The 15,522-nt window shown below is 40.9% G+C and overlaps 1 protein-coding gene across 1 annotated transcript in view; it reads right to left on the bottom strand.

Annotated features, from left to right (window-relative positions):
• Positions 1 to 2,242: 2,242 nt before the first annotated feature.
• Positions 2,243 to 15,522, bottom strand: part of RABEP1 (rabaptin, RAB GTPase binding effector protein 1) — a 41,374-nt gene continuing 28,094 nt past the window's right edge. The window contains exons 8-18 of the mRNA XM_065647405.1: positions 14,878 to 15,003; positions 12,894 to 13,361; positions 10,879 to 10,983; positions 10,025 to 10,141; positions 8,676 to 8,774; positions 7,137 to 7,277; positions 6,220 to 6,409; positions 5,875 to 5,930; positions 4,822 to 4,920; positions 3,924 to 4,040; positions 2,243 to 3,432 (exon numbers count right to left, since the gene is read on the bottom strand). Coding sequence (XP_065503477.1) covers positions 3,331 to 3,432; positions 3,924 to 4,040; positions 4,822 to 4,920; positions 5,875 to 5,930; positions 6,220 to 6,409; positions 7,137 to 7,277; positions 8,676 to 8,774; positions 10,025 to 10,141; positions 10,879 to 10,983; positions 12,894 to 13,361; positions 14,878 to 15,003 — 1,620 coding nt within the window. The 3' untranslated portion in view covers positions 2,243 to 3,330. The remainder of the gene's footprint in view (positions 3,433 to 3,923; positions 4,041 to 4,821; positions 4,921 to 5,874; positions 5,931 to 6,219; positions 6,410 to 7,136; positions 7,278 to 8,675; positions 8,775 to 10,024; positions 10,142 to 10,878; positions 10,984 to 12,893; positions 13,362 to 14,877; positions 15,004 to 15,522) is intronic.

The following is a 15,522-nucleotide window of genomic DNA, read 5'->3' as shown; positions in this document are numbered from 1 at the left end:
GCACCCTGTGTATCGTAGCTGGCCTGCCAGGTTACCATTACTGCCTGGTAAGAATCTCTTACTATGCGAGGAGAACCTACCGCCCACTCAAATCGTGCTCCAGAACACCAAGAATGGGAGGAAGGAGTATTTGTTTTACAAGTGACACCACCATAATCCACCCAGTATCTACAACAAGAGCTTTTACTAGACCACTTACAGCGTTTTAAATTTGCTCTGCAGATTTGGCACACACCGTTTTGTTTTTAAAGGCCCCTTGAAGTTTCTGCAGTCCAGCAGCAGCTGGAGTTCCCACTCCTGAAGCTCCCCAGGAGGGATAGCCCTCCGGGGCAGCTGTGAGCAGCGAGCACATCTCCCACCACTGCTGCAAACAGGCTTCTGATTTAAAAATCAGAAACTTGCACTGGTTGGTGAAAAATCTCACTCTTGTTTCATCTCTAAAATGCTCACAGCCGGTACTTAAACAGGAGTAAAGGTGTTGGGGTGCATGATGGAAATAAGGTGGTAAAAAGGGAAAAGAACCACACGGTAACTACACCCTTCCTCTCCGCACCAAAAGCGAGTTTCTTGGGTGCTGGTGTAAAAGCCAGGAGCCGGCGGCCGACACCAGGTCTCGGCTCAGCCGCCTCCGTGCCTGGAGCTTCCTCCAGCCAGAGCGATGCGCCAGCGCTCACACGCACACAAAACCGCATTCAGCAACTCTGCGGGAGCCCACAAACCGCCAGCCCACTCGTCACATCAACAATTTGTAAAAAATACACTAAGGAAAAGCCACGCCAGCCCTGAACTATTTGAAACGCTACAACAGTCGGTTCCAGCTGTTCCGAGCGGACAGGAGGGCAGGGCTGCTGGGGACGGGCACCAACACATGGCCAGCAAGGGACGCTGAAAGGCCAAGAGCCTCCTGCTTGCTCAAACTAGGGGGACAGCCCAGAAACTCAACCACAAATTATTTTTCTGCGCGGGCCTTCAGGTGCATTTCCTCCCGTGTTCAGCTGGCTGAAGGGATGTACAGGATTTGCTGTCGTTTTGCCGCACAACACCAGGCTTCCTTCATCACCGCTGCACAGGTGAAGTACCAGTAACCAGGTAAAGTCAGTTTTTGGGAAGGAAGAAAACACAGGAAAAAGCTTTTCATTCTCCAGCTCCTAATAAAGGCCTATATTTTTTTTGTCTCCAAAGTTTACTCAACAGAATCGGACCCTAATCCCTGGAAAAGTGAATGCAAAACATCACAAAACATCCAATATTTGATTTATGCATCAGGGGGCAGCTGCCGTCACCTCATAGTTCAGCAAATGGTGAGAAAGATTAAAAAAAAAAACAACACAACAGCACACAAAATCTGGTAATAGTTAATTAATAAAGAACCTAAGCCACATTTCAGTTTCACTTGTATGTGAAATTAAGTATCATCTTAAGATGACAACTCTGCCATCTCCTAGTCTAGTCATTACTAAGGTAGGGAAAATGGCTTTGGGTGTCAGGATTACGAAAGGAATTAATTGCTAGGGTGAATAAAATGCTTTAATTCCTGCAATGAGTGACAAGGGATTGAGTTTGTATGCTTCTTTTTGGCTGTTTTTAAGGCATTCCTCTTCAAAACCACTGTTAGAAGCACGATATACACTGCTAAAAATAAGATTGAAGCACTTAAAATATAGTCATGTGCATTACGGTTTGGAGCATTTTCTGTCACTTTTAGTTTTCTTCATCACCTTCAGATCTATGGTCAAGTATATAAAGAAAACAACAATGAGCAAAGGAGGAAAGTCTAAGTTATAAATTTTGGGCAGTAGTGATCTGCTCCTTCAGCCTCCTTTCTTTTAATGGAGTTGTAAGTAGGGGCCAGTTCAAAATGTCAGTTTGCACCACCAGAATTATCAACACCTGCGGCCGTAGGTGAAACCACCGCTATCCAACCATGTGTAGGGAACGCCAACAAAAGGAGAAAAAAGGAGGAAGAATGGTCATGTTAGCGCCATACATTTATAGAACGAGAAACCCAAACCTACAACTAATTGATCACAAGAATTTCTCACCTCCGCTGTCGTGTTACAGAGTGTAATTTAAACAGATGGTTATAGAACCAGGGGCAGTGCAGGAGTCAACACGGAGCGATACCATGATGCCGTACTTTGCAGAAAGAACTGCACGGTACCTCTCGCACGCCAACCAGCAGACCCGTGCAGCTCCGGCGCGTCCGTGCTGTGTGTCGGGGTGCAGCCGCTGCTCTGTGCGCCATCCAGACCTGCAACACGTGGGTCACGCTCACCGCTTCATCCTGCGCCTTCCCTTGGCGCCGGCCAGGGAAAGCTGGCAGCTTTACACCAGCTTTACACCAGCTTTACACCCGATGTCAGCCACCGGAGCACAGCAGACCTGCAAAAACCCCACACTCGGGCAATGCATAGGATTTATACCAGCTTTTTTCTTTGTTTTTAACACGGAGAAGGGATTACAGGTACTGCTCAGCTTTAGAGATGAGAAAGAACCAGTTGCAGTTCCATATTCTAAATTCCATTTGTGAAAAGAGACTACAAAACAGTGCATTTCTTGTGCTTTTCTTTAAGTATCAGAATCCAACGGAAAAACTTGAAGGAGCTAAATTCTCAGTACATTTTTCGGGTTTTTTTTGGATGAGCTTTTATCTGTTCAGGAGACACCCAGCTCACTCAGGTCCACCACACTGCAGCAGCATTCAGGTTCTTCAACACAAAGTCAATGGCAAAACAACAACAACAACAAAGGAAAAAAGTACTGAGTTACGAAAAAAGATCAATATCCAGTGTCCTGCTAATAAAGTCATATTTTAATATAAAATATTCATACAGCATACTCTACACCTCATTCTCTCTGCTAGCTGAATACTGTTACTGACTATTCAAACAGAAAAACTTCAACCACTTTGCTCTTCAAGGTTTTGGAGGGACAATACGGTTTCCAGCAGCTACTTTGATCACAGTAGTGGGGGGACAGGAAAGAGGGAAAGACGGGGGGTAAATGTTCCAAAACTCTGTATTAGGTTACGAAGTCGGCTGAAAGAGGGGAAGTTTTTCAGAATGTAAGGACTGATCCCACTCGGTGGAACACGAAACACCGCACTCATTAGTGTTTCCATTAGAAAGTTCTCCTTCCTACACTGCAAGTCACCCTTGTGCTCTCTTCCTGCCCAGTACGAAACCTTTTTCCCCCTCTAGAAACAAAACTTAGTCATTGCTCCTCTCTGTTGTCTTCTGCTCTTTTGGTTAGAGTTAAATAATAATTAATGTTGCTACAAAGATGAGTTAAAAACCCCAAATGCAGCCTCGGAGCCCGCTCGTCAGGGTGTCATGTTTCAGGGAGCTGATTAATGTCCGTCAGTTTTGTGTCGTTCAGGATCGCACGGATTCTCTCCAGGGAATCCGCCTGCCGGATCCGCTCCAGCTGCACCTGCGGGAAACCGACAGACACGATGAGCTGCTGCGAGCCCAGAACCGAGAGACCACGTTCCCAAGAGATAACGAATTACCACTGGCTAAAGAACGCAAGGTGTGACGGAGCATGAGCTTCATTTAGAACCAAGAATGGGAGAAAGAAGACGTAAGGTGGTTGTGGTTTTAGAATAAAAAGCCGCTTTCTGGGGAACTCCAGCAAGCCCTCATCACCACTCTCATCATCATCTCTCCACCTACATTCCTGTTAGCACAATAATTGTGTATCTTCGCTGCTGAGAATTGGCTGGAATCAAATCATCGGAATAAAATCCCCAATAGGTTTAATACTAATATTATACTTCATCAGTTTATTATACGAATGACCGCAAAAATAGTTCATAAATACCACCATAAGAAAAGTTGCAACTGCTACTTCTTATTTTATACAGCTCTAGAGAAGCAAAGGAACAAAAGTAGCACCTTCCAAACTGATTGCCCTTCTCTTACCTGAAGTGTCTGAGAAAGCTTTACAAAGTCTCTCTGCACTTGCTCACTGACATCTAATTCAGTCTGCAACCGTTGAGCTTTGTTCTTCTCTTCAAATACCAGCTGTTCGAGGTTTGCCTGAAGAGAAAGAGATTCTTTATGCTATGGTGAAACTGAATAAAAAAAGAGAAGTTTGTATAAACCAATTAAAGCCTGATACTAGAGCAAAGAAGTGTGGTTATTCCCTGAGTCCTGGCAAGAAATTAATCACTCTGTCTATACCTTAATTTTCCTAACTGCAGAATCGGGGTCTAATGCACATCAAACAAACATTCTCATGATTCAGCTGGTTAAACATAAAAAAGCCCCATGACTTTTAACAGCGCTATGTCCAAGGATCTTAAAATTAAAAAAGCAGATTTCTGAATTGTAATGGGACACAGCCATAGATGAAGGGCAGTGATCTGCTGGTGACAATAAAACTACATTGTTGTGGAAGGGAAAAAAAAAATAGAGTGAAAAATCAGATCCCAATTAATTCATCTGCCTGCCAAAGTGGGGCTCCTTCCTACAGCAACAACAAAACAGTATTTATTCAAAAGTATCAAAGCATTCAAACCAGGGCTTGGTTAGTCAGGACGCTTTCTATATACAGAAATGGTATTGCAGGGAGTTGCATGGGAGGACAATCCAAAAGAGATATGACAGCAGCATTTCAGATCCATTGCTTTACAAATCCAAGTGCAAAGTGACCGGGATAAGGATTTAAACTGCATCCCATGGACACTGTTTCACTGACAGAATCTTATCAACGTTGAAAATCTTCCTTTTCCACTGTCACGCAGTGATACATCCCCTGACCACAGTGTGATCATCGTAAAACGTCTCTATGTACTCCATGTCCAGACATCAGAGCTACCTTGGCTGCCGTTTCCTTCTTCAGCTGTTCTTCTAGAGTGTTTTTTGTTTCCTGCAGACTCTCCAGCCGCTGCAGGTTTTCCTGTGAAGAACCTTCCAACTATATTATAATAATAAAAAAAAGTATTAACTAAAACTCCCAATATTTCGGTTCTCACAGTCCCTCCATACAGGAAGTACAGCCTACGTGTCCTTCCCGGGACTCAAATACACCTTCATCATCTCTCCTAGGGACACAGAAAACACCTAAGGAACATCTCTTTCTCTCCATTTATTTCTTGGAGCTGGAGAGAAATGCCCAAACATGACATTTTGGTTATTACCAGGCAGCCTAATATTAGTTAGGCATTAGTTAACCCAATATTTAGGTTACAGATTAATAAACAGGCAAAACACCTTTTAAGGAACAGTATGAACACGTCCCAGTCCCACACTGGCACCAACACAGCTGTTCTGTCCCGCACAGTTTGACGCCTGAGCTCAAGGGTTTTAAACTAGAAGAGGGGAGACTCAGGCTGGACATGAGGAAGAAGTTGTTGGCCCTGACGGTGGTGAGAGCCTGGCCCAGGTTGGCCAGAGAGGTGGTGGATGAACCATCCCTGGAGACATCCCAGGCCAGGCTGGACGGGGCTCTGAGCAACCTGAGCTGGTGCAGATGTCCGTGCTCATGGCAGGGGGGGCACTGGGGGAGCTGGGAAGGTCCCTTTGACCCAAACTGTTCTATGGTTCCATGCAAGGTGAGCTGCACAAGTAAGCCAGCCCTCCAGCAGCACACAAGCAGGCTCAGATGAAGGAACAATAATGTGACATGTTTCAGAATTCTCTCCTTCGTTCAGCTCTCTTTCTCTCCCAACATTCGCATACTAAGCATCATACAAAAATATACCTAAGGTGTTACTGGCACCTCAAAAGCAGATGGCAAAAAAAAAAGTTCATTTTCTCTGAGGAGAAGAGGTTGATGCGAAAGACACCCAGTGTCACTGATACAACTAACAGAAAAAAAAGAATCCTCTTCTGTTTAAAAAAAAAAACCTGCGGTGAAAGGGCTCCTTACCTGCTCCTTTTCTGCTTTTATTCTTTCCAGTTCAGCTTTTAAACTGGAAATGGAAGCTGGAAAACAAGAATATTAAAACTTAATTTAAAGCAAAGCACAGGAAACTGGACAGACCCTGTTTACTTCTATTACTATTTAAAAGAGAATTAAGCATGTGCTATGTCAAAGGTACCTCAAAGGTAAATAAATTATTGTACTTTTGCTTTCAGTTGCACAGCTTTGGTGTATCTGCCATCAAAAACAGTTTTTTAAATTCAGATAAGACTACTTATCACAAAATCAAGTCTTAATTTCTGTTTCGAAATTCTAGTACTCCTATTTTGAGACTGTTTTACCCCTGCTCACCTATTTCCTCTTTGCAATTCTCTATTTCCAGCTGTAGAGTTTCTTCTATATTTTCTTTCAAATATTGTTCAGCTTGAATCTGTTCTTTTAAGAATAAAATCTCTGCCTTGAGTTTCTCCTCCAGGTGATCTGCTGCTGTCCGCACACTAATTATGTCTTCACGATATTTTAAAATCAGCTCACGGAGCTCCTGAATCAACGATTAGCAAAGATTTGTATTATGATCTTCAGATATACACAGTACTATATTTATCATCACACAAGCTGAAGAAAGTTATACTACCCTGAGGCTTGTCCCGCCGTACCAGATCTTGCATCCAGCAAGGTATTAAAATCGCAAACAGTTTGCTTGGCCACAGCAAATTAAGAATGTGTAAAGATTCACGTCTCCATAGATTTATGACCCTCTCCCCCTACCCTTCACCCCCAATGATCTTTTAAGCTTGATGTGCTTGAGTGTAAGAGAGCGGCCATGAAAAGGATGACAAGGCTTATCATTATTCAAGGCTCAGGATTATTATGGGTCTTAATGCCTGGACAGAGACTGAAGTGATTGACTTTGTTTAATTTCTTGACTCGATACCTACATCAACCTGTGGTGACTGAACACTTGTGTGCTGAGTTGCAAAATACAGCTTAAACTAGCTCAACTGGGATAAAATCACGCTCTACTGACAACAGAGTAGCTGTCAGGCCACAGTTAACTCATTTTATTGTCATCTAGCTACACCCTGAAGCACGCTGATGGCCCAGTGGGATCACAGTGCTAATTTTGTACGTCACAGATTTAACAGGATTAAAATCCAGATTATTGTCCATTGTGCTATTTGAGTCAGCAGCTTTTTGATAAAGAAGATTTTTCCAGCGAGATCTAGTCATGTGCATTATTTGTGTTAACGATTTAAAAAACGTTTTACCTCTGCTGCTTCTGGTAGAATGAAATCTTCAGCTTGCTGTAAAGACACATGCAAGCTATGTTTGCCTTGAAGACTTTCATTATCTTTTTGCAGTCTCACCAGCTCTTCTGAAACCTGCTCCCTTGACTGTGTCAGGACAGCCTTCAATGTAAAGAAAAGCATAAATTGTCACTTAGGGTCATGCTCACATCTCTTTATGCCCCATTTACTATCATTGCTTTCAAAAGAGAGAATTGATATTCTTTGTAAAGAAGGAAAACAAAATGATTGTGTGGATCAGCACCATCAGTTCTCTCTTGCCTGGCCTATGCACCAGCAAGAAAGGCAAGATCAGCCCTAACTGTATAGGCAGACAGGAGGAAGCAAGTGATAAATACAGCATTAAGTCTCCCAGTTTTCTTCTGTATTTATGCATTAGCTGGCTGTGCTCAAGGATGGGGAAATCACATGTGGTTTTGGGAACTGGCAGTGATGTTTATTCAAATCACCTAACAACTCAGCTGTAAGATTGGGTTATTCAAAAATCTTAAACATTCATCCTGAAACTTTCAATGCGAGGGATCTGCCTCCCACTGTCTTTTGAGGAAAACATCAAACAGCTGATTCCTTGTGAAGAAGAAAGATTAAGGAAACAGTTTTGCTTGCATTACAGAAGAAAAAAAATCCAGTGAACTTTTCTGAGAGGAACAATTGCTTCAGTATAGGGAAACATGGACTTGAGCTCTGAGAGAAGCTGCCCTTTGTATTATAGGTGGACAGCGCAAGAGGCATATTCAGGTCAATACACTTTCAGAATCTCCTGCATCTCCATTAGGCGCGCTCTCATGCAGAACATCAAACAGAACATTTCCACAAGCAATGTCCTACTGACAATCCCAGACCCTAGAAATGCAACACTGGGACTCATGAGAATTAATGCTCTTTGTGCCCACAATGCTGTGCAAGGGGGGGAAAAAAGAAAAACCTTGATTCTAATATAGAAGAGAATGAATTGCTCTAAGAAGTTAAGACTTTGTTTTGCCCTAGAAAATGAGATCCTATTCCTGTTCTCTGGCTTAATTCCTATAGGATGCTCAAAATAGTTTAGAAAAGTAAGTTCCCATATATATCTCTTCCTGGGTGTTAGGGCTGATATTTTAAGTTTGACCTGTAAAAACATGGAGCATTCAACTCTAAAATTCAAGAAAATATTCACTACTGATGGTCTTGAGAAAAATCTGTCTTAGATCTGAGGTGAAATAAGATCCTAAATAGGTCACTAAATGTACCTAATGAATAAAGGGGAAAAAGGTTGACTAGTGATTGCCATATTAATGAACATGCATACACACAGAAAGTATGTCAGAATGTCCCCACAAACTGTTACAGGTCCAGCACTTGCTCTCAGAGCTCGTCTGGTCAGTAACTTTACGTGTCAAGACGCACAGCTCTCTCCAGCCAAGCTTGGCTGGGCAGCAAGACGAAGCCTTTGACAAACACACTGAGCTCCAAAGGCCAGACAGTGCTGGCCAAGCCATCTCTGGGCTTAAGCCATCTTACCATTTGCTCCTGGACGCTCCTCTTTGCTTGCGAAAACGCCTGCTGCAGTTCGCTGAGGAAGTTCTCCGACTTTTGACATTTAGCCATAAGCAAAGAGATCTTTAAAAAAAGAAAAAACATAAAGCATGAAACAGATTTCAATGAAGAAATAACCACTGAAGTTCTCTTCCCTGTTATCATTGCTAACACATACTTTGAAATTTCAAACTAATCCACTAAAGTTTATTTTGTTAATTCCTTACTCATTAAGGCCGTAATGCAACTCAAGTCAGGAAGAAGAGATGCTGTGCTTCTATACCAATAATAGATCCTATTTACCAAACTCTAATCAACAAAAAACCAGATAATTCTAATCAAACGTGAATGTAAGACAGTTCAGAAACACTGAAGGGAAATTGCAGAGCTTCTATCTAAGTTTTCAGCATTTTCTTTAAGGCGATTTTTTGTACCTTTCTCTGAAAGCATAGATCTTCAAAAACTTTACAACTAAGTTATTCTACAACAACATATGCTTAACAGTAAAACTGAGCATTACTTAAGAATGCCCTGGTACAGCCAAAAGAAAGAATGTATAAGTTTATTCCTGTCATCTAAGACAGACTCTGCTGTTCCTTCAGTAAGAAAAAAAACCAGGGTAGGATGGAAAGGAGAAAGTCTTCCAGCTCAAGTGAAGTAAATGCAATGTCTTGTACACAGCATTTACATAATATTGCAATATTTAACAAGCCAAAGATGATGATTTTTTTTTAATGTCTATGACCACCACACATCCTATTTGGCTCCATTTTTCCAAGAGAGTTACATACATATCTCAGACCAAAAAAAAAAAAAAAAATCTTTTCAGCAGAATTTTAAAGAAGTCTAGTGAACATTTTGGACCAACTTCTGTTACTGTCTGCTCGGCCACTCATTAACCGTATCTCTTTGTCACAAGCCCATTAACTGGGTGTCAAGTGCTGAGTGATGAGAGCAAGTGGTATGATTAACAGCACTCTTGTACTGGTGAGGACAGTGACTGGGAACACAAGGCTACTTCTGCACATGCGGGTGACTTCACACACAGGTCACTTCAAAACTCCATTGCTACTCAAATTCCAATTATCACCCCGTAACAGATTTCAAGATTAGAGATGAAACTTTAGGGCCGAAATTGGATAACACGATTAGAGACGTGTCAGACTTCTCTAGAAACCGCAGCAGACGCAGGTGGAGCGTAACTAACCCCAGAAATTCTCATTTTTGTTGCCTCTACAGCAGGTAGTCCATCCATATCTACCAGAAGTTCTTGTTACATACTTTTGAAAAACATTTCATGATTCCTACCATCCTGGTTACAAAAATGCTTGTACCTGATTAGAGGAGTCTTCAGCACTTTGTTTCATGTAATCCTCCAATTCCTGTTTATCTTTCATTGTCTTTTCCAGTTGGTCATTAGCCTGCCTCAGCATCACCTGCAGCTTTTTCACCTGTGTTGTAACAACAAAATAATTTAATTTTCCACTTTTTGGGGGAGCATTTATTTCCTGAACATAAATATAACCCACCCCATTGCACCTCCAAATCACAAAATAAAATCCCTCAAGACCCTATGCAACCCAGAAGTTCCTTTTTTGTTCTTCTGAAATATCCTGCATCACAGATACAGCTCTAAGAAAACACGGGACATCAAACCGCACTGGACCACGGCCACATAATGACTTCAGTCACTTATTTCAAAGCAGAATGCGACTCATGTCTTCCATACCATCTGCAAATTATTCAGTATATGGCAGGAAACAAACATTCTCCAATACTTTACAGTCACTTTACGCTGTTTGAATGAGGTCATCTGATTTTTCCTTTGCTGTTAACAATTCTTGCAGTATCAAAGATAATAGAATTTGATGCATGAAAAGCATTTTAGAATATAAATTATGAAAGATACTGACTTCAGCATGAGCACAACACTTTTTATAGAACCATGCCTTTACTGCGTGGTCGTATAGCACCGGATAAAGTGGTTTCCAATGGTGAATCCTTAAGAAATAGGTACACGCAGTGCTCAAGACCACATAACAATGACAAATCAGGCTATGGCAATAAAATGTCACAAGTTATCCAGATTTTAAGTATGCTGATGTTCTTAAATTAAACCCAATGAATAAACCAGCAGATTGTTTGAATAGCTGCAAAAATCTTGCTAAAGCTAGAAGAGAAGTCCTACCTGGTCTCTTGTCTCAGCCTCCTGAATCTGGATCCCTTGCAACTGCTTCTCGTAATTTGAGCACATATCACAGCGTCTCCCCAGCTTGTTCCCTGCGTTCTGCACCTGGAGAACACAAGAGTTATTCACCTGCCATAAAGGCCATAAAATTCTTCAAGGAATGCATACTGCATACTCTCGGGTGTGTTGTGTGATCACAAAATATTACAGATAAAACACAGTGGCAGAATCATGTAACAGTGAGATTAAGTTGCTCTAAAAGTAACAGATAATGTAAATCGGCTGCAGCAGGTCAGCTTTTCCTTGCACGAGTCCCACTACTAGCACAAAAGCAATAAGCCATGACATGCAAGACTTCATCAAGTCATTCAGTGTGTCCTTCTGAAATATGTTACTTAATTGCCTGTACAGAAACAGACATCTCCGAGAAAAGCTTTTAACGGGCCATAGCATTTTTTAGTGCAATTATTTTGTATTACAAATCAAATTATAAACACAATACTACAGTGTTGTTTTGTTTTGTTTTTGGGAAAAAGACACCAAACAGGAGGGGAAAAAAAAAAAAAAAAAAAAAGGGGTTGGGGTGTGCAGCAGGGAAACAAAGAGTAAACCAGCTACCAGTTTGACATTGTAATGGTTTTGGCCAAGGGAACAAATGGAAGTTTTACCAAAGCTCCAGCTGTAAATCAGGTTTGAGCTGAAACTTTATTTGTATTTTCTGCTCCATGTCCCACCCACAGACAGTGGCATTCCCATACCCTGCCTGTCCTCCTGCCTCCAGAAATGTGTGGGAAGCAGCGCATTTCTGTTCCGAATTCTAAGAATGGGTGGAAGTAAAATGTCATCAAAATGTCAACGGGGCAAGGAAATACTCAAGAGTAGAGGATTTAACTCAGCTCTGAGATCATGACACTGTAGTTTCTCCAGATATTACAAATTAGTAGCAACACAAAAAAAAAAAAACACACCAAAAAAACTTTATAATAGGTTTGAAGAGACTTCCTAAGTCATGATTTGCAGGTAAGTTGAATTCCAACAAGTTGAGGAAATAAAATATTGCTAGTTCATCTTATCTGTCTTTTGCCTGGCCTCTTCTCTTCCACTGCATTCTTACGTTGGGTTTTTTTTTTTTTACCCCCATGTTGTCTTCCTTTTTACCCACTATGGATTATCTTCTCTCCTCCCCGCCTTTCTTGCCCCTAAAGTGTTGCTCCTTGGCCTCTCTTCTTCTGAAAGAATAACCACAGGAGCCCCACAATATTCTTCTTTTTAGCAATAAACTAAATGCAAGCTGTCAACTGGCATCACAGAACACTGCTGAAAAACTGACAGGCAGAACACCCAGAAGCAACAATTTCCTTGGTCACCCGTTCTGAAACTGGCACAGTGTTAAGTTTAATCTGCAGTCTGTCGCTCTCAGAAATTGGTTTCTGATGATGCAAGTCCCCAACAATTTTCTGAAGCTTCCTTTGTGGTAGCTTTGTCTGTTACGCGTATCTTGGCTACTCATTTCTAAATTGCACTCCATGCACAATCCTCCGTAAAACGCCCTGCCGTACAAACCAGCATTGTTAGCTCTGCTCCCTCTGTTAATCCTTGTGCTTTCCTAGTCACCCCAGTTGCACTATAATGTCCTTTCCTTAGCCTCCTATTTTCCCCTTCTGAGTTCTCCCAACTTTTTTCACCTTCTCACATATTTACAAGATCAACAGCTACCTCTGCCAGGCCATCCCCCAATTGCAAAAATATTCTGTATTTAGGAAAGCTGAGTTTCCCACGAACAGACTCAGCCAACAGGGTTTACATCAGATGTGCTTTACCTACAGAAGTGTTCCAAGAGTGAAAAGTGAAGAGCTACATATGATGCTATGTATTTCCTTCTGCACCTGACTCCTTGTAAAGCAAATTACCATGCAATCATAGGATCATTTTGGTTGGAAAAGACCCAAATTAGGAAGAACTTTCACGTAGAAGAGCCCCGCAGCCTGTCGCAGATGCAGGAACTGGGTACGCACCTCCTTCTGCAGCAGGTTCCACTCTGTCTCGCTAACTAAGCGGTAACCGCTAGGAGATACATAAGCGCTTTCTACTCCTTGTGTAACACTGGAAAGAAGTGACGCAGTCTCTTCTTGCTCTGGTGTCATTGCTTTGATTGCTTTTTCCTGATCTTTGGTTAACATGAACCCACTTGGCATTTGCAGAGACCCAAGGGAAGCTGTATCAAAATTCTCAGACACTGAATCTGCTCCAACGAGTGGTCCAAAATCTGACTCATCCAGGTTCCCAGCAGATTTTGCTTTGTTGTTGTATCCTAAAGCTTTGGACTGTAAAGATCCAGATGTCCCCAGACTGTCTGTTGACTGTGCTCTCCGTAGTCCATCTTTGAACATATCATTCTCGGATTTATTGAAAGATTCGCCAGAAGAAAGAAGCAAGTCTGCATCCAGTGAATGGACTGAGCCATGGGTGCTATTTACCTGCACCTGGAATTGAAAAACAAGCAAGAAAAAGTTATATAGTCCATTCTAGAAGCATGGTACAAGAAAAATGCTGGGCACTAATTATCAGACATGGTGAAAGCAAATTTAAATCGGCTTTGGCAAGAACAGCTGATCCCTAAACCTAAGATGGCAGAGAAAAGGATAGAGAACTGGTATGTACCAGCTAGAATGAAAAAAACAAACAAAAAACCCCAAACCCCCAAAAAACCAACATCAAAACAAAACAAAAAGGACAATAAAAGTGTTCTGTTAATAGAGTGCTTTTGTAAGAATGTCTTCCTGCCAGACAAGCAAGGACACAGTCACCTTACATCTTCCAATATTTGAAACAAGCTGCTTCTTCCACCAAAGAGATATACTTGCCATATCACTTCTAGAACTATAATCTGCACAACAGAATGCAACACTTCACCTCCCACAAGTAAATTCAGAAGTCTTTCCTAAAACAAAAAACTTTAACATAAAAATAAACAGAATCTGGTCTACACTGACAAGTGAATATTATTCTTCTATTTCTTTCTTCTGCTTTGAGTGTCTGACAAAATATTGTAAGAGAAATAAATATTTTCTTTAAATGATTATTTGTACATAAAATAAAATGAAAGGGAAAAGGCTGGGCTTAAACAGAAAGGCATGCTGGGGAATGCCAATACCAAAAGCCACACTGACTGTCCTCTGATGTATATAAGGCACATTAAGTCTCTTGATCTATTTTTATTTAATTGTAGCACTGAAAAGAGAGAAGTAATGCTTTATTTAAAAAGCATATGATTGCTTTCAAAATACCTTCCAATATATTATGTAATTCTGCTTTGCCATTAGACATGTAAAGAAAATAACACTGAAAACAATTTAACAATTTTTAAAATTTCTGAAATATTAACTTTTTCTGGCTGTTATAATGGATTTATTAATATAGCTCGAGCAGCCTTAAAAACCAAAAACTTAGTGCTGAGCTCCAGCTACTGGCTTGGCTAAAACAAACAAACAAACAAACTTATTTTTGGTGGCTGAACAGATGTGCCCAAAGACCTCGGCTCACACAGCTGGATGTAGCTTAATACAAACAGATACACACATCATAGCAATTGCACACACTAAACAACTGGCTGACTTCACAATCGATGATCGCAGACTTGTGTAAACAACGTAAGTTTAGTGCAGAATTCAATACACTTGCTGGATGTTGAGATATAATAGGTTTAATTCTGAACATTCAGGTGTGTTAGAATGTGGTTATATATCCCAAGAGAACTTAACAGCACTTAATATCCAGAAAGATAAATTACAGTTTTTAACACCACCTCTCAGAGAATTTTAAAGTGTTGTCTTCCAATCTTTATTAGAATGTATATATTTAAGTGCAACTCCAAAGATTTTTCATTGCTTAATAAGAATAATAAGCTACAGAGAATAAAGTTTGCATTTGAATTTGTAATCAACACCCTGAGGAATGCGCGAGTGTTTGAAGTTGCTTTGAACTATCCAATTGTTTTACCTCTTCGTTAGAGAGCTGGGCAAGGGTTTCCTCATGGGCTAGGGAACAAGAAGCTTTCGTTTCATCATCTGAATCCTTTTGCTTCTGCTCCTTTCTCTTGCTAAGCCTTTGCTGATCGTCTTCTTCCTAGAAATCAGTGGTCAATAGGGAACACATAAGCAGGATTCGGTTTTGCTGTAGTAGCCATGACATCAGCTTTTGTGATAAACGAAGCTACAAAGAGGGCACTGGAAAAGATTATTTTGGTTAAAAACCCAGTATTTACCACATCAGGATTCTTTTGGTTAAAAATCTCATGTTTATTTCACAAGGCACCCAAACTGACTTTAAAAGAGAACTTACTTTTCAAGTTTAGTGGCAAATTCATCTCGTAGAATAGTTTTATTCAAAGAACATATTACCTAGATCAAAATTCTTATTATAGGCATTAATGCATAAGTAACAAAAATAGCTGCTACACTGGCTATTGTATAGAACCTCATAACATACTTGTGTCACGTACAGCCCCGCTAATGGCCATTATACGATCATGAACACTAAAACAAAATGTGAAAATGCGAAGTGCTTATGAAATATAGCATATAGAAAAAGAATGAAAAGACATCATGGAACACTAACTCATAAAGCATGTACATAACCATTTGC

This window comes from Caloenas nicobarica, chromosome 17, assembly GCF_036013445.1.
Source record: "Caloenas nicobarica isolate bCalNic1 chromosome 17, bCalNic1.hap1, whole genome shotgun sequence".
Lineage (NCBI taxonomy): Eukaryota > Metazoa > Chordata > Aves > Columbiformes > Columbidae > Caloenas > Caloenas nicobarica.
The sequence above is the reverse complement of the archived record's forward strand: the minus strand, read 5'-3'. Positions and strand labels throughout refer to the sequence as shown.